The following is a 23,913-nucleotide window of genomic DNA, read 5'->3' as shown; positions in this document are numbered from 1 at the left end:
TGCACATCCTCCCATATACTTTTTAAAATAAAATTAATTAATTTTTTTTTTGAGCAAGAGTCTCGCTCTGTCACCCAGGCTAAAGTGCAATGGCACGATCTCAGCTCACCGCAACCTCCACCTCCTGGGTTCAAGGGATTCTCCTGCTCTCAGCTCTCAAGTAGCTGGGAATACAGGTGCCTGCCACCACACCCAGCTAATTTTTGTATTTTTAGTAGAGACAGGCTTTCACTATGTTGGCCAGCCTGGTCTCGAACTCCTGACCTCAAATGATCTGCCCACCTCAGCCTCCCAAAGTGCTGGGATTACAGGCATAAGCCACCCCACCTGACCTCCTCCCATGTATTTTAAATCATGGCCAGATTATTTGTAACTAATACAATGTAAATGCTATGTAAATAGTTGTTATATTGTATTTTTTTTAAAATTGTATCATTTTTTATCTCTGTATTGTTATTTTTCATAGTTCTTTCCCTTGAATATTTTCTACCTGTGGTCAGATAAATCTGCAGATGCAGAACCCGACTATAATGGCAATGGAAATTATTGTGATATCCTACTTACCCCAAAAAAAGAAAAGGGAGGTGGATTCTGCCTTCAGAAACTTCAGAATGATTTTAATTCGGGTATGTGGGAAATGCTAGAATCTGCTATTTGTGCTATGCCAGGTTACATCAAAATCAAGCAATCTAATGAAGTAGAAAAAATAGATATAAAGTAGAAAGGGGTGGGCTTAATCTAAAATTCTGTGACTCTGATTCTGCAAGTGCTGTCTGAGGTGACACTGGTGCTCTCTTTCCACGGTACATTCATCAGCCTCCTAAAGCTGGCCCAGACAGGATTACTCTCCTGTACAAGAAAAGGATGCCGGTGGAATGAACGTAGCCCTTGTCGAGGCAGGTGGAGCTGCTCTCCCAGCCAGGAGTCAGCAGAACTCTGCATATGGCTCTCACGTGTGCTCTTTTCGTTTTTTCCTTTCGTCTCTTGGATCAGCTGTCATTTCTCACTGCTGAGAAAGTGATAACTCACAGCAGCCCGTTTTCTTCTCATATCCAGGTGGTTTCTGGATTGGACGAAGTTCCTGGCTCAAAACAGTTCAAATTTCAGAGATGGAGATTAACTGCCTCTAAGAAAGATACAGGGGCTTCTGACATTTTTTGGCTGTTTAGGGGCCTTTCCCTCTCATTTCTTGTCAGTTTGTGTACCTGAGCAGTGAAATTGTGAGTGATCCACCTACGTGTGCTATTTCCACCACAAAGAAAGTATCTTCATGATGGGAACTGCAGACCAAGGGGGACAGAAACTTTTAACTGCACCAGCCATTTTCATAAGTCTCCCTCCAAGAGGGCAGAGGGAGTGTGTGGATGGAATTATGAGAAGTTAAGGAAGAGAATAATGAATAGATGGGGACTGTCGGTACCTTCCCAGGCTCCAACCAGTAGGACATAACCAATGTTCTTTCAGACTTCATCCTGAAAGCTTGATCTCAAATAATCACTTGTCTGACTTATATTCAAATGAATGCAGCAGAAAAAGTGGTCCTCTCAGAATCTCCTCCCCACAAACAGGAAACATGTATGAGACATTCCACACCTCTATTCTCTCTCTACAAAATCTCAATGGAATGTGTGTGTGTTTCCACATGAATTTGGGGTCCAGGGTGTGGAGGTGGTGGTGGTGATAGGGCCCAAACACATTTACACGGGCTGAAGAAGTTCAATGCCACATCACAGAGACTCCATTTTGATGGTGAATGGCTATGCCAGATGAGCTAAGGAGATGGTTCATTCCAGACCTGAATGCAACTCAAAAACCAGCAAGCCTCAGAACAAGAATAAACAAGACACAGCGAGGTGAGATGACCTCCTGGTGGTATGATACAAGGGGAGTGGGAATCGAAACTAAAACTCAAGTACACCACACTCCCACATTGTGTGTTCTATCTGCTTCAGAGTGGGCTTCTCAAATGTTTTAAGGCACAATACCTGGGCAAGTTTAGCAAACAGTAACTACAAAAAATTAATTTCAAGAGGTGATCATGATCTCACAGAGCTATCCATAGAAACTTGTTGGTCATACAAACTTCAAAGCTCCCAAGATCTAAAAATTCTTAACTGCCATTTACTGAGCAACTACTGTGTATTCACTTCTCCCCGCCAGGTGGCTGACAGCTATGATAACATCTAATCCTCACAGTAACCCTGCATTACAATAATTACTATTCCTGTCATCTTATAGATGAAGACACAGTGGCTCAGAGACATGAAGCAATCTACCAGCTAAGTTAGTATATGGTGAACCAGGACTCAAAGCTTGTCCTCTTTACACAACAGGAAAAACCCAGGATACAGGGAAGAGGGGTATATACTTCCATGCGAAAGGAAGTAAGGCACTCAGTTCCCATCTGGTGGCTGGTTTTCATTTTTTAAAAGATCTATTTTTATATTGCCAAACTTCATCTTTTCAAAAGGAAGAAGAGGTAATAATAGAGAAAATTAAACACAATGGAGCAGGCGGAGGGGTCACCTCTCAGCAGTAAACACCTTCTGAAGCCTGCCCCAAGAGTGGCTAATTCTGCCAAAGAAAGGAGCGTCCTCTGTCTTGCCTCCATCACTGGCCATCAGATTCCTAGTGCGGCATGTGTCCATCCCCACAGCAGCATGTGCACTTCTGTCCTGTGACACTTTTTTTTTTTTGAGACGGAGTTTCAAGCTTGTTGCCTAGGCTGGAGTGCAATGGCACGATCTCGGCTCACCAAAACCTCCGCCTCCCAAATTCAAGCGATTTTCCTGCCTCAGCCTCCTAAGTAGCTGAGATTACATGCATGTGCCACCACGCCCAGATCATTTTTTTTTTTTTTTGTATTTTTAGTAGAGACAGGGTTTATCCATGTTGGTCAGGCTGGTATCGAACTCCTAACCTTAAGTGATCCATCTGCCTCAGCCTCCCAAAGTGCTGGGATTACAGGTGTGAGTCACCATGCCCAGCTTGTCCTATGTCACTTCTGAAACACCCTTGATGTGGGGACAAGGGTCGATATCAGACTCACGTGACTATCAGGGACTCTGCAGAGGCAGGGAGCAGTTCCTCCGAGGAAATGCCTATTTTTACTGATCCTGCTTTAAATCATTTTACCAAGCTTCCCTTCCCCTCACACTACAGTCCATGTGTTCCTGTGTTTTTTCACAGGCACTTTTCCTGTTTCCCCGTACCAAGGTCCTGTCTAGTCCCAAACCTTTACCAACCATACCTCCATCCCAGACCCATCTTCTTTCTCACTCTAAAAGAGGAGAGGAAACTTACGGGGCTGCATTACCACCTCTAGGATCTGAAAACGTAATTCTAATTGCTTACTAGAGCAGTGAATCCAGTCCAGGCCCTGCCTAAGAAGCCGTATGAACTTGGGCAAATTCCCCTGCATGGACCCAAAACCCTTAGAGAGGAAGGAGGGAGCTGGGTGTTCCTTCCTGGGGCGTTGGCTCTGTCCCACCTACCCGCCCAGCCTTGAGTTTGGGTCAGTTACTCTCTGCAGGGCATCAGGATTTGCATAACTATGGAGTAATCACAATGGCAACGGTTTTGCCAATCCAGAGATGAAAAAGGAGAAAAAAAAGTTTCTGGGAGCCAATTTGTCCTCTTTTTTGAATAGAAGAGGAAGATACAGGGGAGGGTTTCTGACAGGGTGCTTTAAGGAGGTCTCTGAGGTGCTGCAATGCCCTGTTCCACCTCAGTATTCCCCACTCCCTCTTTCTCTGTAATTATCCAACACAACCCTGCAGCTACCTGAAGTGACAACTCACCAAGGGTTGCGGTGCTGGACAGTGCACAGCCCTGGGTATTGAGAGAGGCCAATCAGGCCTAGACCTGCCATACCCCAGCTGGGTAGCCTTGCTAGTCACTCATTTTCCCTGACTTACTGTATCTACAAAGTAAGGGGATTTAACATGGTGGCCACTAAGTTACTTCCAGCTGCAGAATACAGTCTACAGGGTGTTGCAGGGTAAAGGACTCACTAACACCCAAGCAGAAGTCTAAAGTGCCTGCTGATCTCTTGTTCAGTTGAAGAGGAAATAGAGAAAAGACACAGATCTCAGTAAACCAGTGTGACAGGTGCTTGCTTATGCTTTTGTCTTTTAATTAAAAACAGATTTTTGCTATACACATTTACACACAAAGGCCTATCCTGAACACATAGGGTAGGATGGGAAGCACTAATTCCAAAATTCCTTCTAATATGCTACAAAGCCAAACTCATTTCCCACTAGTCCCCAAACTCCTTCCAACACATGAAACTCAGAGCTTTCAGAAGAGTATTAGTTATTTTGCCCAATTAGGATTAATCAGAGAACACCACAATGTGTCCCATAACTTCCTGCCTGTCTTGTCCCCGGCTGGGACCCACTTCTAAGGGCTCCCTGGGAAAGGAACCACTCAAGAGTCAGCAGGGTGGGCTTCAGTCCACACCGTATCACCTATTAGCAGCACTGGCCTTGGCAAGTCACTGGTAACTGTTTTCTATAAGACAGAGGTAACAGCTGCCCACTTTATTAGACTGTAAGAAGTGAATGAGAAAAGAGTAGGAGAGTACTCTGTAAACATAAGTGACAGGGAAGTTACCATTGCCACCCCTTTCAAAAAACCCCCTCCGGTTTAGCTGGGAAACTTGCCCTATGCCAGTCCCTGATGCCTACTACCTCCAAATGCTCTCTTCACTTAGTCCAAACTATGAGCTTTCACACTCTCGCTGCCCTGCCTATGAAGCTCTCCTCTTGAATCCGGCTGGAACCCCACCCACCTGTTAAGGTTTCTTGACATCCCATCCAGAGGGCTCATTTCCCCTTCTGAACTCTAGGGCTTGGGGCCATTCATCCGGCACTTTATCATGTGGTACTTAGCACTCTTAGTTCACTTTTCAAGTTTGTGTGATTAGCCCCCATTTAATGGAGGAGTTCTGTGGCTGGCTGTTTAAAACAAAGGTAAATTCTCCCATACAAATGATGTTTTTAAAAAACCCTGGCTAGGTTCCATGGCCAGTCCACAAACACTGTTTCAATAAACAATATGTACCAGTATGGTTTTCTTAACAAAGGCTTTATGAAAAAACTCAGGAGCAGTTCAATGTGGGATTTAAGGCTTAACAAATCTCATGTTAAATGTATCTTCTCCACCTAGCTCAGCCTGTTTTGAAATTAATGGTGGGGACACACACACACACACACACACACACACACACACACACACACTTTTCTGTTGCTTTCTCAGAGATTGATGGAGTAAGAAGACAGGATACAGAACATCAGGAAACAACAGGCAAGCAAAAGCCAGTGATAACTGATTTGGTGGTGTTTGAGGAAGGGCAGAGGTGTTTGGAAAACCTCACTCTATCTCAGTCAGAGGCGAGGGCTTAAGTCTGGCAGGAGCAAGGCAGAAAACTGGCCACCATAGTGAGAACCATTCTTCACTGCAGACGCCCATGAAGGGAGGTGGCAGGCAAGGCGAGCGTCTAAAGTAGGTTATGAGTTGTGGGCAGAACATCACCACCAAAGTGCAGGCCTGATACGCCAGGGGCTCCTCTCTCTCCACCTGTCAGTGCTGCTGCAGGGTAAACCTTCACCCCTCAGGTCTCATTCTAGTCTGGCGCTGAGATCTAGGCCTAATTACTAAGTGGCCAGCACAGGTTCTGCGCTTACACTTTTATCTGCCAATCCGACGCTAAAGTAAAAGCTGAGTCTGTATTTTTAAGGGACTTTTCAAGTGAGACCTTTACGGAGAGCTATAGACCATAGTGATTCCAGGATAACAAATGAGAAAAGAATAGTTTTGTTTCTAATCAATTCAATCCTAACTAGCAGAAGCTTCCTGGCCCAGCCCTCAGTCTTCTTACTGCTCTATGAAGCCGAGAGGGAGCAGACACTTCTGGACACAGATCATGACCAGGCCAGGACCAGGGATCTCTGCCTTCTGATGTTCCCGAGTTAGTTCAAAATCAAGTTCCTTAACAACACAAATGCCTACATAAAACTTGCTCATATTTAACTCAAATATTATTGAGCCAAAATCTAGGGTGGGGTGAGGGTGGAATTGTCTGGGTCATTAAACTAATGTTTCTTTGAACTTCACTCAGAAAACACACATGTACACATACACAATTTCCTCCCCTGTAAAGGAACTGCCTTTAAGAATCTATTAATAAAGTTAATTAAATCACCTAGTCCCTCAAACATTTATCTGCTGCCTACTGCCAAGCTGGTGGTTAAGTGCTGGGGCTAAAATGCTGGCTGACAAAGACTGGGCTTCAGAGAGTACAAATGTTTATATTACCCAGGGTTTTGGACCACTGATACAGAAAGCCCAGCTACTGCTATCTGATAACAAACTTAGCTGGGGACATTCATTTACCCAGGCCTGGGAGCTCTAACCACCTCATTAGCTCTGGAATCTCAATGTGCAAGGAACCTTTGGGGCAAGCTCTCATGGAGGTCTCATACAGGGAGGATCTTTAACTTGAGGCCTTGGCAATCTCCCCAGCCAAAGGCAGTGTGTGGTGTGTTTTCTTTACAGGAAGTTTCACGAACCAAACAGACCACGGGCCAAAGAGACTTAAAATCTCCAGTCTAGATGAACAAGAGCTTTAGAGCACACAAGCTCTGGTATCTTTATTTTTGGAATAAGAAAATTAGACTGGCCAACCTGTATAATCCAGGTTGGCTGTGAAGAATGGGTAATACAAATGAAGGCACTTGGGGCTTTACAAAGTTCTGTAAAACTACTGACACCAACTGCCTAAGAGGCTGGAGATGGTAACCACTGTACCATCTTCTTCATCCTTACTCTCCTAGGTCTCTGGGTTGCCACAAAAAACCTCATTGCTAGCAAATGAAGAGGAGTGGGAGATAATCACACACATCTACGAATTATGCTTTACTGCTTGTTTTCTTCTCCCTACTTATAGTTTTGATGCCCTGTGCAATATAAATGGAAATAGGCCTGATCGCATTTATTACGTGGACATTATCAAGGACACAATCTTCTTGGTATAAAATAATTATGGGTTTTTAAAGGCAAACAATTTACTCCCTACAGTCTAGAAAATTGGACTCTACTGGAACAAAAATAAATGTTCAAACTAATTCCTATCCATGTGACCTTTAAGGATTTTTTTTAGCTACTTTCAAAACATCATTCCCCATCCCCACAAAAAAAATCAAGAAATAATCATACTAAGTTAAATACTAAGAAACAAAAAAAGGTTGAGAGGTAGACAAAAAACGTCTGGCTATGAAAATTGTATTTAAAGCTGCATATCACAATGATTCTTGTCTAGGCTCTCAAACAAGACTCACTTCAGAAAAACAAATCAAAATGCAATAAATGGCCTGTTCAAACTCCCCATATAGGCCCACTCCCTCACCCCCACACCACAAACCAACTGTCTTCTTATGGCCATCATGGTTTTGAGCAGGGACCTCCTTTATTTATCTAGTTTGTCTAGTGTGACCCACAAACCCCCACAGAAAATGAGGCCACAAGACCTACATGCTCAGGGAACAAAAAGCATGGACGAAACTCACTACAGAGAAGACAGGGCTTCACTATCTGGAGATCCCTGTTCTTGAATACAGGGCAGGGAAAAGAATACTCTTCTGCCTCCATTTTTACCCAGGCTCAAAGAGGCAGTTCTGTCTGTGAGCTGATAAAATAGGACAAGGTACAACTTTAGACCCTTGCCTGTGGTCAGAGGTGTGGGGCTGGTCTGCATACAGGCCCACTGTGGCTGGCAAGCTAGAGGGTGGAGATCAAGTTAAAAATAAGGCTTTCTAGCAGCCCTGCCAACCGCCAGCATCATATTTTCCTGGTGATGTCAGTGCAGATGTGGTCTCCATCCCTGGGTGTTGGCTTCTGGCTCAGCCCCACCTCCACCTATGGTACTACATGTGCTCTAGGAGGACACAGCAACCATTTTCAAACCACGGCGAGACAAAACCTGTTAGATCAGTCACAGTGACTTGTTTAAGCTTCTTTGGTTTAAGATGCATAAACAAAAGTCACATCAGAAAGGGCCGAGGCAGCTTTGGGAAACAGACTGAGGATACAATTTTCACTGCAGGCTGACAGCTTTCCTGCCTGAAAAGGCCAGGTGAATTCATCAGAAGCTCTGTTCCCAAGGAGATGACAAAACTCCAGCCTCTCCCTCCACCCCCAAAATAAAAAGCATTCAGGGAAGAAAACAAAAGTCAGAGACCACTGAATTCAATGCTTGCCAGCTTAAGATGGCAGCTCAGATTTTCCAGACAATCAGAAAGACGTAAATTTAAAAAACATTCTATCATCTCATGTGGGACACAGGTTCACCTTTAAGCCAGCGCCCAAGCCTGGCCCTTCAAATTCCAGCACCATGTCCTGTTTAACAGGGACCCCAGCCAAGTTCTTCCTGACCAAAGGTAGTAACCTTGCAAATTACCAGAAAGAAGCGGCTTTATTACAGCTCAAGAACATCACCCAGGCTCGGAATGTGACACTGACGCTTTCCCTGAAGCCCTCAACTCCCTTCTCAAGACTCTCCTCAAAACTATCAATCATTAATTGCAGAATTCCACAGGAGACAGGTCCACACTTGATTTTTCAAAAATATTTTCCCACTGACAATGCACGGCACTTCTTCACATCGTAACTCACCAGCCTCTCTCCAGAGAGGACCTCCAGCAGCTTGATGAGCATCCGTCCATCTCGAAGGTCGGTGTACAGGTCTGTGATCCGGCAAGACACTCGGGCAAGGTGGGAATTGACCCACTTGGTGAAGGTCTTCTTCTGCACGGCTTCACGCTCATCTGCAAGCAGAGCAGAACTTGTTTTACCACTGACCACAGCACTGGCAGGAGCAGGCACATGCCAGCAGGGCGACGAGATCCCAGCTAGAGGAAGATCAGTCTGCAAAACTGAACTCCAAGGACACCTCCACTTAGCACCCCTTAACTGCAGTCATGTCTTTCAGAAGGAAGAACACTGATTATTGATGGTTCAACTTACAACTTTTTTACCGTACGATGAGTTTATTGGGATATAACCTCATAAGTTAAGGAGTATCTGTGTAGGAACTGTCCAATCCTTAAACATGTGAGTGCCCAGGTACACCTGCCAGCAGAACATCTTTGTTCCCCTTTCTTTTCTCTCATCCCTGCTAAAGAGGCAGCAGAATGCAGATGACACCAGGGTCCTTTGCAGTCCTGCCAATACCACAATACTTCACTAGTAAAGCTTCCAACGTACATCTTACAGCTATTATTCCTCTAAAAGGTGAGTATATGAAAGGGTATAGGGTAAGAAATCTCAGGAGACAGCAGAAAACTGCTTCCCTCACCTACAAAGGATTAGGCAACTCTGGACAAGATAAATTCACTCATGACCTTGATTTGCAATGACCCCCTTTACCTGCTAAGTCACACACCATGAACAACAAAGAAAATGGCAGGCAGGCTGGGTGCGGTGGCTCACACCTGTATTTCCAGCACTTTGGGAGGCTGAGGTGGGTGGATCACCTAAGGTCGGGAGTTTGAGACCAGCCTGACCAACATGGAAACCCTGTCTCTACTAAAAATGCAAAATTAGCCAGGCGTGGTGGTACATGTCTGTAGTCCCAGCTACTCGGGAGGCTGAGGCAGGAGAATCACTTGAACCTGGGAGGTGGAGGTTGCAGTAAGCTGAGATCGCATCATTGCACTCCTGCCTGGGCGACAAGAGCGAAACTCCGCCTCAAAAAAAAAAGAAAAAAGAAAGAAAGAAAATGTGGTAGAGTGCAAAGACATAGCAGGCATCAGGAAGTCTTTGCATGTATAGGGAAAGCAGGGTCTGGGCCCAGGGTTTCAACAACACTGTGCTTCATCACAGGATTCAACGTTCTCTTCTATAAAAGGAGAAGACAACTAACATCTCCATACTGCAATCATTTGCTGAAAAGACAACTGCTGATTTATGGTCTAAAGCATGATTGTTGTACATTCAAGTCATCCAGGAAACTGTGTTACGTTTTTCAAGGCTCAGTAATCAAATTCTGTCCAATTTAAAGTATAAAACTCTAGACATATTTGCCCAGAACTGACCTTCACATACCATACAAATAGGCTTCCAAACTTCTTGCCTCTGCAGAATGTTCTAAACATAGGTTGCAGAAGACCTTTAATAGACATCCACAGAATGTGCCCTGGACCTACACACTCATACTCCCTGACTCTGTTCTTTATGTTACACACCCTAGATCTAGTTCCACCAGCATGAATTTATGCCAAGAATCTAAGACCTACTCCTAATGAAAACCCAAACCACAAAAATGATTATGCATGAATCTACAAAAAAGAAGCAGATAGCTCAACAATTTGGCACGTATTTCAAAACCACTGGGTAGGGGTGTCAACTAAAAAGCCACCCTTGCTAATAAGTCATGTGCCCGGTGGCCAGAGAGTACTGGATTCCCAGGCTGGCCAGAAGGACAACAAACAGCCCAACATCCTGGGAAGGTCTGTCTGAAGGCTTTGCTGAGCCTCCACCACCCCACCACAGGGAGGGACTGAGGCAGAGATGACACTGGGTGAGGTTTTACAGCTGCCGACCTGGCAGGAGAGTCAGCTGGGGGACCTGCCAAGATCCCTGGCCACCTGCTACAGTCAACGGCTCCTCGACGTCCAGCCTCTCCCAAAAGGAACTACCCATCCAGACAGAAGGAGGGCCCTTCCCCAGGGACAACGCTAACCAGAAACAGAGAATCAAAAAGGACAGGATTAGGGGAAGGAGTAAAAGACAGTGAGGGGCAGGCTGCAGACTGGAGAAGGAGCTGCACCAATAACATCACGACATGTCCCACAGAAAAGACCACATGAATTATTGATCATGAAATCATTGTGATGGATGGCAACTTTACTACAGTGACTCAGGAGCTGTAATTCTAGGGCTAAGCTTGGCCGTTCTGAAAAAGCAGGTCTAGAGCAGAATATGTAAGGTGCATTTCACAGATGGCCTCTTATCGAGGAGGCAAGTAACTCCTAGTTCATATGTATTTAGGATTAATAAAATTTTTTAAATTAAAATATACTTTATGCCTTATAGTGGAGTCAGACAATGTCTTTAACGAAGCAAGCAAGCAAGATCAAAATGAAGAGCTGCTTGAATTAAAGTATTTCTAAATAAACAAGCATAAAATGTGTTCCTCGGCCAACTGTCATGCTTTTGGGGGAATCCCTCATTAAAGGAGCACCCCGACTTCTTTCAGGTTTTGAATTAACAGGTTCCTTTACAAGGAAACTCTGAGGATTTGCCAGAAACAACAGTCAAAACACTTCCTTAGTGCCCTGTCCTAAAGAGTTACAGCCCAACTCCAACCCACCTCCCCATAGAGAGACAAATGGAGAGGTCACGGGTGGGTGCAGAGAGAACAGAGCTGAAACCAAACAGATTTTGAGATCTGTGCCCGGAGGGCTCCCCAGAGCCACCATGGTCCTTAGAAACTCAACAAAGATGGGAAGAAAGAGGAGGAAGAGATGTCAAAAATAAAAAAATAAGCTCTTGCATTCCTGCCTTCTCTTCCTATTCCCCTCCTTCTAACTCTCCTCACAGAGCCAGGAGCAGGCCCCAGGAAGTGCAAGAGTGCTGGAAAAATCACACAGGATCTAAGTTCCTCGGGCTCACCCCCTCATACTAGAAAAGACACAGAAGATTCCATCCAGAAGATTCTAGACCAGACCAAAATCAACACCCTCATGACACACAAGGGGCAGGAAACAGACTCAACAGAGATACACAAAGCCCCAGCCAACTAGAGTGTCCTCTTACAATGGAGAGCCTGCTGAATAACAAACGCTTCTGAAGCCGGAAGGAGGGAGACAGAGGGGGGAAAGAAATCCACCCAGTAGCTCAGTAGAGGATGAGGCTGCAAGTCCTTGGGGACTCCCTCCTTTGTTCCACCCTTCCTGGGAAGGCACAATGACATCACCCCTGCACTTCCCACCCAGCAAGGCTGGGAAGATAGGCCAGACGTCTGAGGAGGAGCAGGAGGCCCTTGGCACTAACGATGAAAGGCAATCCAGGAGTGTTTCCAAGCTCAAGCTGCTGTGACTGGGCCTAGCCACATGAGGAGGTGTCAGGACAGCAGGAGGTAGTGAGCCGACTTCCAGCCCTATGAGCATGAGACAACCGTGTGGTGATACGAGAAGGTAGCATTTACAAGCTCCATACTGGTTTGGTTATTTAGACCCAAGGTTCTCCAGCAGGGGCAATTTTGCTTCCTCAGCACATTTAGCAATTTGGCAATGTCTATAGGCATTTTTGATGGTCATGACTCAGTGGTAGATGCTACTGGCATTTAGAGGGTAGAGGCCCAGGATGCTACTAAACATCCTACAGTACACAGGATAGCTCCCACAACAAAGAATCATCTGGCCCAAAATGACAGCAGTGCCAGGTTGAGAAAGCTTGGTTCAAGCATTCCGGGCTGACACCAACTGGAACTGGCACTTGTCTCAAAGACACTCTCCAGAGAGCACTTCCCAAGTTAAGCTGCTATTCTTTCATCATCCTCTTTGATGATCTGTAGGTCAGCTCAAAGACAGCAGAAATACCCTGCCTTGCCGGGCGCGGTGGCTCACGCCTGTAATCCCAGCACTTTGGGAGGCCGAGGTGGGTGGATCACGAGGTCAAGAGATCGAGACCATCCTGGTCAACATAGTGAAACCCCATCTCTACTAAAAATACAAAAAATTAGCTGGGCATGGTGGCGAGTGCCTGTAATCCCAGCTACTCAGGGGGCTGAGGCAGGAGAATTGCCTGAACCCAGGAGGCGGAGGTTGTGGTGAGCCGAGATCGCGCCATTGCACTCCAGCCTGGGTAGCAAGAGTGAAACTCCATCTCAAAAAAAAAAAAGAAATACCCTGCCTTCAGGCCCAGTCATGCCACAAAGGGCACGCCCTTTGCAGGGCAGTGGAGCAGCAGCAGCAGGGCGGGCCAGGTCTGGGGTGATGTGAGGTGGGCACTTTTGTGCCTCACACCATTTCTGTTCTCCTTTTACCTTTTCTGGGCCTTGTATTATTGTTATGAAGTCCTCCCCAAGAAGCTGATGCAGCTAAACCTGATGTTAGCTTGGGTAGGTTCCCATACAGCTCTGCCCAAAACTTGGTAAGTGGTGTCTTCAAGGAACAAGCACCTCTGTGCCCTGGCCCTTTGGGGGCATCTCTCAGTTGTATTTGCCCCCTACCCTCCCACATTTTACTAAGATTACATATTGTAAGGACTCATCTAAAGACTGCCCAGTACCAAACAAGAGGAGGTAAAGTGCACATCAAGGCGTTCAGTGTTGTAACTGCTCTAAATTAGTTCCTTCTCACTTTCTCCAGCAAATAAACAGTCTCATTAATTCAAATCATTTAAGAAATTGGCCAGGTGCAGTGGCTTACACCTGTAATCCCAGCACTTTGGGAGGCCAAAACAGGTGGATCTCCTAAGGTCAGGAGTTCCAGACCAGACTGACCAACATGGTGAAACCCCGTTTCTACTAAAAATACAAAAGTAGCCAGGTGTGGTGGCACACACCTGTAATTCCAGCTACTTGTGAGGCGGGATTACATTGTGAGGCTTGAACTCAGAAGAAAGAGGTTGCAGTGAACCAAGATTGCGCCATTGCACTCCAGCCTAGGCAACAAGAGCAAAACCCTGTCTCAAAACAAAAACAAGAACAACAACAACAAAACTTACTAGAGGGTCATGGAACTGTATAATCTCAGGACTGAACAAACCTTTATATGTTATCTAAATCAGTTTTCTTTCAAAGAATTCCTTCTTCAACACCTGGCCCAGCTATTTAAAAATCCCAGAACATAAGGAAATTATGTGCGCATGTGTGTGGCAGAAGGTTGCTTAATAGTTGCATGGAAAGAAAATGACTTGTTCTTTCTAATTAAAATATAGTTATAGCATTCACTGAGCACTTACTATGTCTGAGGCACAGTCGTTCTTCAGTATCTCTGGGGAATTTGTTCCAGGCCCTCCCTCAGAAACCAAACTCCTTATGATCAAGTCCCTCATATAACATGGTATCGTATTTGCCTATAAGTGACATACATCTTCCTGTATACTTTAGATCATCTCTAGTTTATAATAACAAGATGTAAACGCTGGGAAATAGTTGCCATATCGCATCTTATCTTTATTATATTCTACTGTTGTATTGTTAATTTTTTTTTCCAAGTATTTTCGATCTGTTGTCAGCTGAATCCACAGATAGGGAACCTGCAGATACAGAGGACCAAATGTACTTCATAATCCCCACAACTGCCCCATGAGGCAGGAGCTAGCAACTCTCCAGGCAGGCTGGCTCCAGAGTCCAGATTCTCAATCACTATGCAATAATGCCTCATGCATAACATTTTAAAAAGTGTTTCCATGATACAAGACTTAAAATCACCCATCATCTCATCATCCTAACCCAAGTCCTTATTTTGTAAAGAGTCTGCTGCATTATTGGGTGACTCTCCAGCTGTTAGGATGGTGTCTCCATCAAGACTAAGACCTGTCTCCGTGGCCCGCTAAGGCTTGCACCATCTTTGGAGTACAAAGAATAGGTCTCCTCACTCCTCCATGTAAAGGCCTTCAGGTTCAAACACTTCTCACCATCCCCTCTTTGCAATGCTGTCCAATGTGGTACAAGTGGGATCTAAGATCACACCTGAGGACCCTCACCACTAAGTAGCCTGGACATCACTTACCTACAACACAACCCAGGACTCGGGACGGCTGCAGCTCTGGCAGTCCAGGGAGGAAAAGTGGAAAACTAAGTGAAAAAAGGACAAACAGAACCAGCAGCCCTCTATGGGAGGAGTGTGGTGAGGTCATCTCTGTGACAAGGCAGGGGTGAGAGACATAAAGAAGGGCTCCTAAGGATGGTCTCAAAATAAGCTTCTCAGGACCACAAATTCTACCAAAATGTCCTTGGAGCCCCAAGAACCTAGGAACCAGAAGTGGTTCAGAGTGTGAAGATCCGACCAGCTCAATCTGTAGTTCCACAGGATCAGAGATAAATTAGCCAACTACCATCAATGAAAACTACTGAGACAAGAAACCCACCTTCAAGTGAGTGGCAACATTTACATCAGATTCTGATTCCCAGAAAGAGTAAGTTACATGGGAAATCCTAGTATGCTGCTCCTTCCTACAAACATAATTTTATAAGATGGTATGTCTGCAATAACACCGCCATGCATCTGAATGGCACTTCATAGTTTCTCAAAGCTCACTAGATCTTCACAGCAACTATCAGGTAGGTGGGATACTAGAGTTATCTCCAGCAAAGCCCAAGGCTCGTTGGGGTTAAGGTCTGCTAAGTGTCACCAGCCAGTAGTGGTGAGGTCCTTGGCTCTGTCTCTTCTACTCCAGTCAGGCAAGAGGGATTAAAATGCATAGCTACACCTTCTCCTATCACGTGCTGAGATTCACTATCTTTTGTTGTTTGGTTTCTGATAAACAACTTGAAATTCTCAGAAGATGTATCAGAAAAAAAGGATGAGGTATTTGAAACACATTTGCTTAATGGTTAAAACAAAGGGTTGCGAATATCCTCTCCATCATCATCTTCTAGAAGCACAACATCTACTTCTTTTCTTTTAAGGGAACGACTGTGATAAATACTGAAAGGCTGTAATGCTTCTATATAATTTTTTAACTTATATTTTTAAATTAATTAACCAATGAATTTATTAGAGAAGGAATCTCTTGCCCCAGCTAGAGTGAAGTGGTGTGATTACAGCTCACTGTGACTTTAGACTCCTGGGCTGAAGTAATCTTCCCACCTCAATCTCCAAAGTAGCTAGAGCTATAAGCATGCACCACCATACCCGGCTACTGTTTTCATTTTTTGTAGAAATAGGGTCTCGTTATGTTGACCAGGCTGATCTCAAACTCCTGGTCTCAAGTGATCCTCCCACCTTGGCCTCCTGAAGTGATGGGATTATAGGTGTGGGCTACTGCACCCAGCCCCATATTTATTTACTCTGGAGAATTTGCTATAATTGAAAAAATGAACACTCAGTTAGTGTGAGTCAAGTTATAGGATAGAGAAATAGCTCTGACGAGCAGAAGGGCCTTGCATGATGGAAATGATTCTACGGCATCTTTCTGCAATACCCTTAGCACAGAGCGCTAAACACAACCATATTCACCATATGCCACAGTTCTGGTTATGGAAAGAGATGGGAGCCAAGAATAAAGGAGAGCCTGAAGGCATGGAACATCTCTGGATGGAAAAAATGGGAAATACAGAATCAAGAACTGTCAAAAGACCCTATTCAATTTTCCCCTAAAGACTGAATTTATACCTGACTTAAGAGAAGGAATCTTCCTTTTACTTTTCAAGTAGTCCGAACCTGCAGGTATAACCCAAGAAAATTTTCTATCAGGCTCTTCAATTGTGCTAAAATAATGACCTACCCCCTAAGTAAGAGATGCCAATCATGTGTAGTTTTTGCTTTGCATAGACATACAGTTAAGTTATGTGTAGACTTGGGTTCAAAGTAAGAAAGAAAGGAATTACAGGGATGGAAGCTGAGGAGAAGATTCAAAACAAGAGGAAGCAATCATCCCATGAACATATCCCCACTATTTAAATCGATAACACTGTTAGCTGACTAATCTGAAATTGAGAGTATTAGTGAGCTCAAATATTACAAAGTGCATACTGTACCTAGAACTCTGCGTCTAAGATAAGGTCTCTTACCCTCAATGAACTAGAAATCTAGCTGGGGATACAAAATAAAAAGTTAAAAAATAACAAAATGACATTACAAAGAAGTGCAAGATCAGCTGCTAAGACAGTAATTTTGACAAGGTATTTCTGTGTGTTTTGAACAAAGCTCACCACAATTTGGGTGGTTTCAGACCCCACCTGAACTCCTCTGTCTTATGCCTCTCTCCCCATTCTAATCCACCTTAAACATCACTACCATAGTCATGTTCCTCAAACAGTTGTTTTTCAAAGTTGCAACACTGCACCAAAACCTTTAACGGACTCCAGCTATCCAGAAAACAGTCCAAATCTCTGAGCCTGGCATTCAAAGGTCCCAAACAGGCTCTCCTAAGGTATTGGCTTCATCTGGGAACTTCCCTGACATGCCATCTTTTGTTCCCACCCAACAGGTCTTACTCTCATGCTCTGAACTCTCACCTTACACACTGCTTTTTCCCACCTTTACTCATATCATTCTTCTAACCTGGAAGGCAATTTTCTCTCAGCCTTCCTTTTAAGATCCAGCCAAGATGAGTTCTTCCAAGAGGCCTTCTTCTATTGGATGTCAGCAATATCATTTGATGGGATGTGGTCTCTTATCTTTTTATTATACATCCTGTGTCCTAGCTCTTCCATTAACCTGCAGTTGGCTCAAAAGCAAAGGCCCAATCCTAGTCCTGTATAGAGCCTTAGCATACACCTGACGTAAAAGTAGGTGCACAATAAACATTTGAACGAAGCAGCAAACCTCCAGTGTCCAGCAACTAGGTTTTCAGTAAATCTTGCTGTTGGTGGTGGTCTAACTGAAATTGTTGAGGAGGAGGGAAATTTCAAATCACAAAGACAGGCCCTAGGCAGTTAAGTTGCTTCTTGCAATTTTTCCTCAATGTCTGAAATATGATAAAAATGCAATTTTGTGGTGCTGTCATTCAGCCTAAAATGGGTCCAGAGCCAACCTAAACTGTTTGACAAATTTTGTTTTTTGTTTATCTTTGGGCAGTTGCCACCACATACCTGTACAGTAAAGTGAAGTTGCAAAATACACAAGTGTGTGATTAGGACATTACTGCATCATATTACAATATTATTTAAACATGACCCAAACAGGCCAACTGTCACAAGACTTAATTCATGCCAATTTTAACCATTTATCTATGAAAGTTCAATTCTTGAATTGTTTTAAAATAAAGAATAAAAAAAGAATCCTAACTCAAAACAAAAGAATAGTGGTAGGGTGGAGCCCCCCTATGCTCCTTAGCTTGAAAAAATAAATAAATCATTTCCCATGAGTAACATACAAAATACACAGAGCAGGAAGCCGGAAACAGGCAACTGGCTGTATTGATAACAGAGAATCCAAGTGTTATCTTGAGGCAGCAAGAGGAAGGAAACTAATCTTTTGACTGACGTCCTCCCTGTTACAGATTAGTCTGAAGGCTTTAAATTCATGTTTGCTAATTTGTATAAAAATAGAACTTGAGTTAAAATCGTTTTCCTAACTTTTTAACTTGCTTCATGGACAAAAACACACATGTAAATATCTGTTCTAAAAGCATATGAAGCAAATATGCAACTGTCTGCTAGTACTTACAGTCTGACGGGCAGACTACAAAACCCACCACAAGCTCCATATGACCTGGCACCTACAGGTTGCATTCGCTGATCAGTCCCTCCTGCAGCTTCCAGAAGGTCTTTCTTCTAAGCGGCACAACCCCCAGTTTGCCAACGTGGCAACCAAGGCACTGCAGAGACAACCTCTGAGAGGAGACCCACAATAACTGAGAAATGAGGCTCTATCCCCAGGGTCCTGCTTCTGTCACAGTCCTCTGTCAAGGTGAGCCCCGTAAAAATCACAATCCATAAGAAGCCAAGACTGTGGAGGGAGCTGAGGTTATGGTGGGGGGTTTCTCTGAAAATAATAGGCAAAGTAACACAACTACTGCTTCTAAGATAAGAGCTAAGATGGGAACCAGTGTGAATTAATCTACAGTAAGTTAACTGTACATTTTAAAATAACTAAGAGTATAACTGGATTGTTTGTAACACAAAGGATAAATACTTGAGGGGATGGATACTCCATTCTCTCTGATGTGATTATTAAGCGTTGCATGCCTATTTATTAAAACATTTCACAAACCCCATAAATATATATACCTACTATGTACCCACAAAAATTTTAAAAATTTTTTAAAAACAAAACATAAATACTAGTGTAAGGTGCCAAAACCAGGAGGAAAAAGCAAATGCTTTAAAAAACAAAAACAAAAACAGAATTAGGACCTTGTGATAAAATACTCAGTAACTGTTCACTATATTTGACTAAAAATGGGTGGCACACTTCCAAACTGCTTTCACATACAGGGAGTCATATCCTAAGCTTGCTAACCTGCTACTCTCCATCTCTACAGAATGGGAACAGCAGCCAGGGTGATGGACCAGTTAGGGCAAAGGCCAAAGTAAGCCTAGGTGTGTCTCGGTGATGCTGTTAGGATCTTCACTCACTTTCCCTCCTCCATTACAGACTGTTATCCCACACAGGGAGTGCAGGATCGTAACTATTTAGTTCCAACCACCATCCCACACTGCCTGAGGAAAACAAGACATTACCTCCCCAAAACCAGAGGAAAAAAATCACAACCATCCATGTCTGGTCAGTTCCATCAGGCTGAGTTAAAAGATTAATTTAAAATACGAGTCAGCAAACTTCAGTCAGTAGCCTCTTTTTATATAGCCTGGGAGCTAGACAGGTTTTACATTTTAAGAGAGCGGTTAGAAGGAGGAGGAGGAGGAGGAGGAGGAGGAGGAAGGGGAGGATGCTGATATGCCACAGAGATTCCATGTGGCCCACAAAGCCTAACAGTTATTATCTGGCCCTTTATAGAAAAAGTTTGGCCTGTCCTGGTTTAAAACATTTTAATATAATAATACTGTTGATCCCACATCCCATACTCTACTTCAAATCAAAATCAGCTTAGCAAATATGCACTAAGTGCTTGCTATGAACAAGGCACCACACTGAGTACTACTTTAAATTCTGCTATTGAATATGTTGCCAGGTTAATGCTCAGTAGCCACAAGCATTTTCTGGTAAGTGATATTACTAGGCTCTGCCACATGTCAGGTCAGTCAAGGGGTGAACTTGGGGCCCCCTATGCTACCCAGCAGAGCAGGTAACTTTCTGGCTACCTTCACACATGGGATGGACAGTGTGCCATCCCAGTTGTCAGGAGGGACAAACTATGGTAATTACTACAGGCTAGACCTCAAGACTGAACCCTCACCTTCAAAGGATGAGAAGGGTGGAGCAACTTGAGGCCTGATCTTCCAACTTCCCAGCCTTCCCCACAAACTGAAGGCTGCTCAGCTCTTACTTTGATGGACACTTCATTTCATCACCTCTTCTCCCCCAGTCCTCTGTAGAAGGGGACTTCAATCCAAGGTGGGCTGAGGGTAACTTATAATGCCCTTAAAAGTTAGAAAAAGCTTAAAACTAAATAGATATCATCTATTTAATTATTAAACTTACATAGCAGAATGTTAACATGAATACAGACTAAGCAGAAAAGAACATTTTAAAGGGCAACAACCGTAACAGGCACACTCAAGACTTTATGAAAGAAGTATAATTACGGGCTGGGTGCGGTGGCTCACGCCTGTAATCCCAACACTTTGGGAGGCTGAGGCGGGTGGATCACGAGGTCAAGAGATCGAGACCATCCTGGTCAACATGGTGAAACTCCATCTCTACTAAAATACAAAAAATTAGCTGGGCATGGTGGCGCGTGCCTGTAGTCCCAGCTACTTAGCAGGTTGAGGCAGGAGAATTGCCTGAACCCAGGAGGTGGAAGTTGCAGTGAGCCGAGATCGTGCCATTGCACTCCAGACTGGGTACCAAGAGCGAAACTGCGTCTCAAAAAAAAAAAAAAAAAAAAAGAATAATTGCAATGTATGGTGGAGGGAGATGTCTGTGTGGTATTTTTCCCAAGCAACATTAAAGAAGCAGTAGAGACCATCCTGGCCAACATGATGAAACCCTGTCTCTACTAAAAATATAAAACTTGGCTGGGTATGGTGGCGTGTGCCTGTAGTCCCAGCTACTTGGGAGGCTGAGACAGGAGAATCTCTTGAACCCGGGAGGCAGAGGTTGCAGTGAGCCAAGATCGTGCCACTGTACTCCAGCCAGGCAACAGAGCAAAACTCCATCTCAAAAAAAAAAAAAAAAAAGCAGTAAATATTATATTCTACACCAGTCTACCATCATTTTCAAGGGCTATAGGTAGGCTTTTGTTGTACGAGCCTTGTGATTAAGCAGAGGTATTGAGAGGGAATTCAAATTTGTCATGTTTCTTATTTCATGCAATATACACAAAAAGTAGCCTTAAAGTTCTATGGAGCATGTAAGCTAGTCAAAGGTAGTTTATTAAAAAATCAAATAACATGCTCCCCGGCCCTTGCTTATTATGGTTTTCAATCTACTCCAGGTTTCCAGAATTCTTAAGGCCAAAGAATTAAGTACAAAGAGGAAAAACAGAACTCTTTCACACACACACAAGTCACATTATCTTCAGACATTCAAGATAGAAGAGGATTCTGCTCTACCTCAATATTTTTGCACAGATGCCCAGAGAGGCTGGCGTTGCCAACAAGATAACAAACAGAACCAATTCCAGCCACTTGTGACAGTTTCTAACAGTTCTTCTATTTAATGAGGATGTCAAAGTTAACAGTAATTCATTGAGTTCAAAGAGCTAAGGTCTCAGGAATTTTTTTTTCTTTTAAACCAGAAAGATGGGGACGTCAAAGACTTAAAGCCACCACACAAAGCTGTCTACTGTCCATGGACTGTATAGCATTTACTAAAATAATCACTCCCTGAATGAATTAAGTATGGAAGTTCTCATCTAAGATAAGCTAAGATACAGAAGTCCTCCAAATAAGGCTATACCAACATGTATAAATTTATCTGCAAAGAATTAGCATTTTGGAATAAAGAAAGCCACAGCAATGCCAAGTTACCACTTGAAACTATAGAATTATGACAAAATTCCACTTAATGAAAAGAGGAATTATATTTAAAAATAAATGAATACAAACACACAAGGATTTAAAAATTGATTTCTGTTCTGAAGAACATTACACATTAGTCACCTAAACTCTTTCTGGCCAGTGACCATAACCTACTGTAGAAACTTTCTGGGTTGAAATGACAGATTGATAAATTAAGTAAGACTGTCTCCATTCCATTGCCAAACTCCACAATCACAGTTGTCTATGCAAGTAAGCCACGGACTTCATATGTGTGTTTGGGGAGGAGTGAGGTAAGTCGCCTCCAAAACCGTGACAAGATTAAAAAACAAAATGCATAATTTTATACTGACAAGCTGCTCCCTGATTTAGAAAATTCTAAAACCGAATAATTTTAAAGTTTAGCACTATTTTCTAAGTGACATCCGAATATGTAACCCAAAATTTAACTTCTCACAGAATATTGTTCATTCAGGAAGTAATTTACTGAATTACAGGCTGACCCAGTCCACAGTTACATATGCAACTCAGCCAAGTATTCCAATGCCTGAAAAATTATTCCAGGTAGAATACTAGTACCCAACATTCATCCATAAAGGTCGTCTGTCATTTTTTTAACTTGGGTTAGTCAATCAGCAACCATTTATTGAATAACTAGTATAAGGACACTGGGAAGGACATCTAAAAGCATTAAGAATTCTCTCTTTAAAAATTTAAGGAGTAATTTCTGACTCTGTGAAAGTTCACAGCATTAATTAATACTCAGCTACCATTCAATTATTTTAAAGATATCTTAACATGTAAAAGAGAAAGTTATTACACATAGGGCCAAACATCGAAAAACACTTCTGCTAACTTCCTTTGTGGCTCTCCTCAACCTCACCCATATGATAAAGTGGTAACACAAGATTTCTTTCAAAACCAAATACTACAGAGTTTTGGCAGACAAATCCTATAAGTACTCTATGTACATTGCCTTGTTTTAATAAAGAAGGACAGAAAAATTGGAGGAGAAAATGACTTCAGATCCCGTGAAGACTAGCCAACAGGCAGGGTGGCACCACAGAATCCCTCAGACTGATCAGAAAAGGGCAGGACAGCTGACAGCTTACAGAACACAAGAGTGTTCCTGTGTTGTTATTTTAAATCAAAACCTATTTTGCGTTATAGGAACACTAACCAAAGCTTTAAACCCACTTTTAAACAAGATAATGTATGGCCTGGGTCATACTGAATCTTCTAAGCTTAAAACTGGTCATCTAAATTTAATTTTCTTCAAATGAAAAAGGAAAGTTTTGGAAAAGTAGGTATAAAGGAGGACATCTGTTTTTCTGTTGTTCTATTTGTTTTGGAAATGTAAACCTCTTGCAAAGTGTTGCTAAACTTAAATGCAAATCTCTTCCCATAAAACAGAATACAGATCTTATAAACACCCATGAGTGCATCCACGTGCAAGCCTCCCACCCCACCTCTCCCTTGTCCCTACATGCAAGGCTTTACCTCTCACTCCAAAAAGTCAGGTGCTTCCAACAGGTGTGGGCACCTGGCTTTTTGTAGTTTCATCAGTTTGGGTGTGAGGAGGGAGACAGTAGGCCAACATTGTCTCAGGAGTAGTCTCATTGCTCAGCTATCTTGACACAGCCTAGGAAGCTTCTTGCTCTAGCTGATTTGTTCTTCAGGGGCATTTTATTGTTTAATAATGACCTTGACTGCTTCTCAACAGCCTCCATAAAGATAATAATCTTGGATCTGGGTGGGAAGGGCTGGAAACTTATAGATGTTCTGCTGCAGTGGCAGATAGCAGAGGCTCCATTTTCAGGAGTAGGTGGCAGTAGGTGAAAATAAACTGTAACCCTATTCTATACAACATTTGAAAGACAAATCCTTTCACCTACTGAAGGCGTGGAGAAACTAGGGCATTCACATGTGGTTGGTGGGAAGGTAAGTAGTGATAGCAAAATTTAAAATATAGATTTCCTCCATCTACCAATCACATCTATAGATATTTGTTTTTTAGAAATACTTGTGCAAGAAGATGAAGATGTACAGAATGTACACTACAGATTTAAAAAATAATTGTCAAAAAGAATAGCAACACCAAAACAGAAAAGACTAGAAACTAAATATATACT

At 43.2% G+C, this 23,913-nt stretch overlaps 1 protein-coding gene across 4 annotated transcripts in view; it reads right to left on the bottom strand.

The window, feature by feature from the left end:
• The window catches only part of SPTBN1 (spectrin beta, non-erythrocytic 1), a 213,675-nt gene that overhangs the window by 62,655 nt on the left and 127,107 nt on the right, over positions 1–23,913 (bottom strand). For all 4 annotated transcript variants that reach the window (XM_021672858.2, XM_064364095.1, XM_012477173.2 and 1 more), the window contains one exon: positions 8,677–8,828. In XM_021672858.2, coding sequence (XP_021528533.1) covers positions 8,677–8,828 — 152 coding nt within the window. The remainder of the gene's footprint in view (positions 1–8,676; positions 8,829–23,913) is intronic.

The sequence above is a fragment of the Aotus nancymaae genome, unplaced genomic scaffold (genome assembly GCF_030222135.1).
Source record: "Aotus nancymaae isolate 86718 unplaced genomic scaffold, 86718_ANA_hifiasm-v0.15.2.pri h1tg000057l, whole genome shotgun sequence".
Classification (NCBI taxonomy): domain Eukaryota; kingdom Metazoa; phylum Chordata; class Mammalia; order Primates; family Aotidae; genus Aotus; species Aotus nancymaae.
This window is presented reverse-complemented; position numbering and strand designations above follow the sequence as displayed.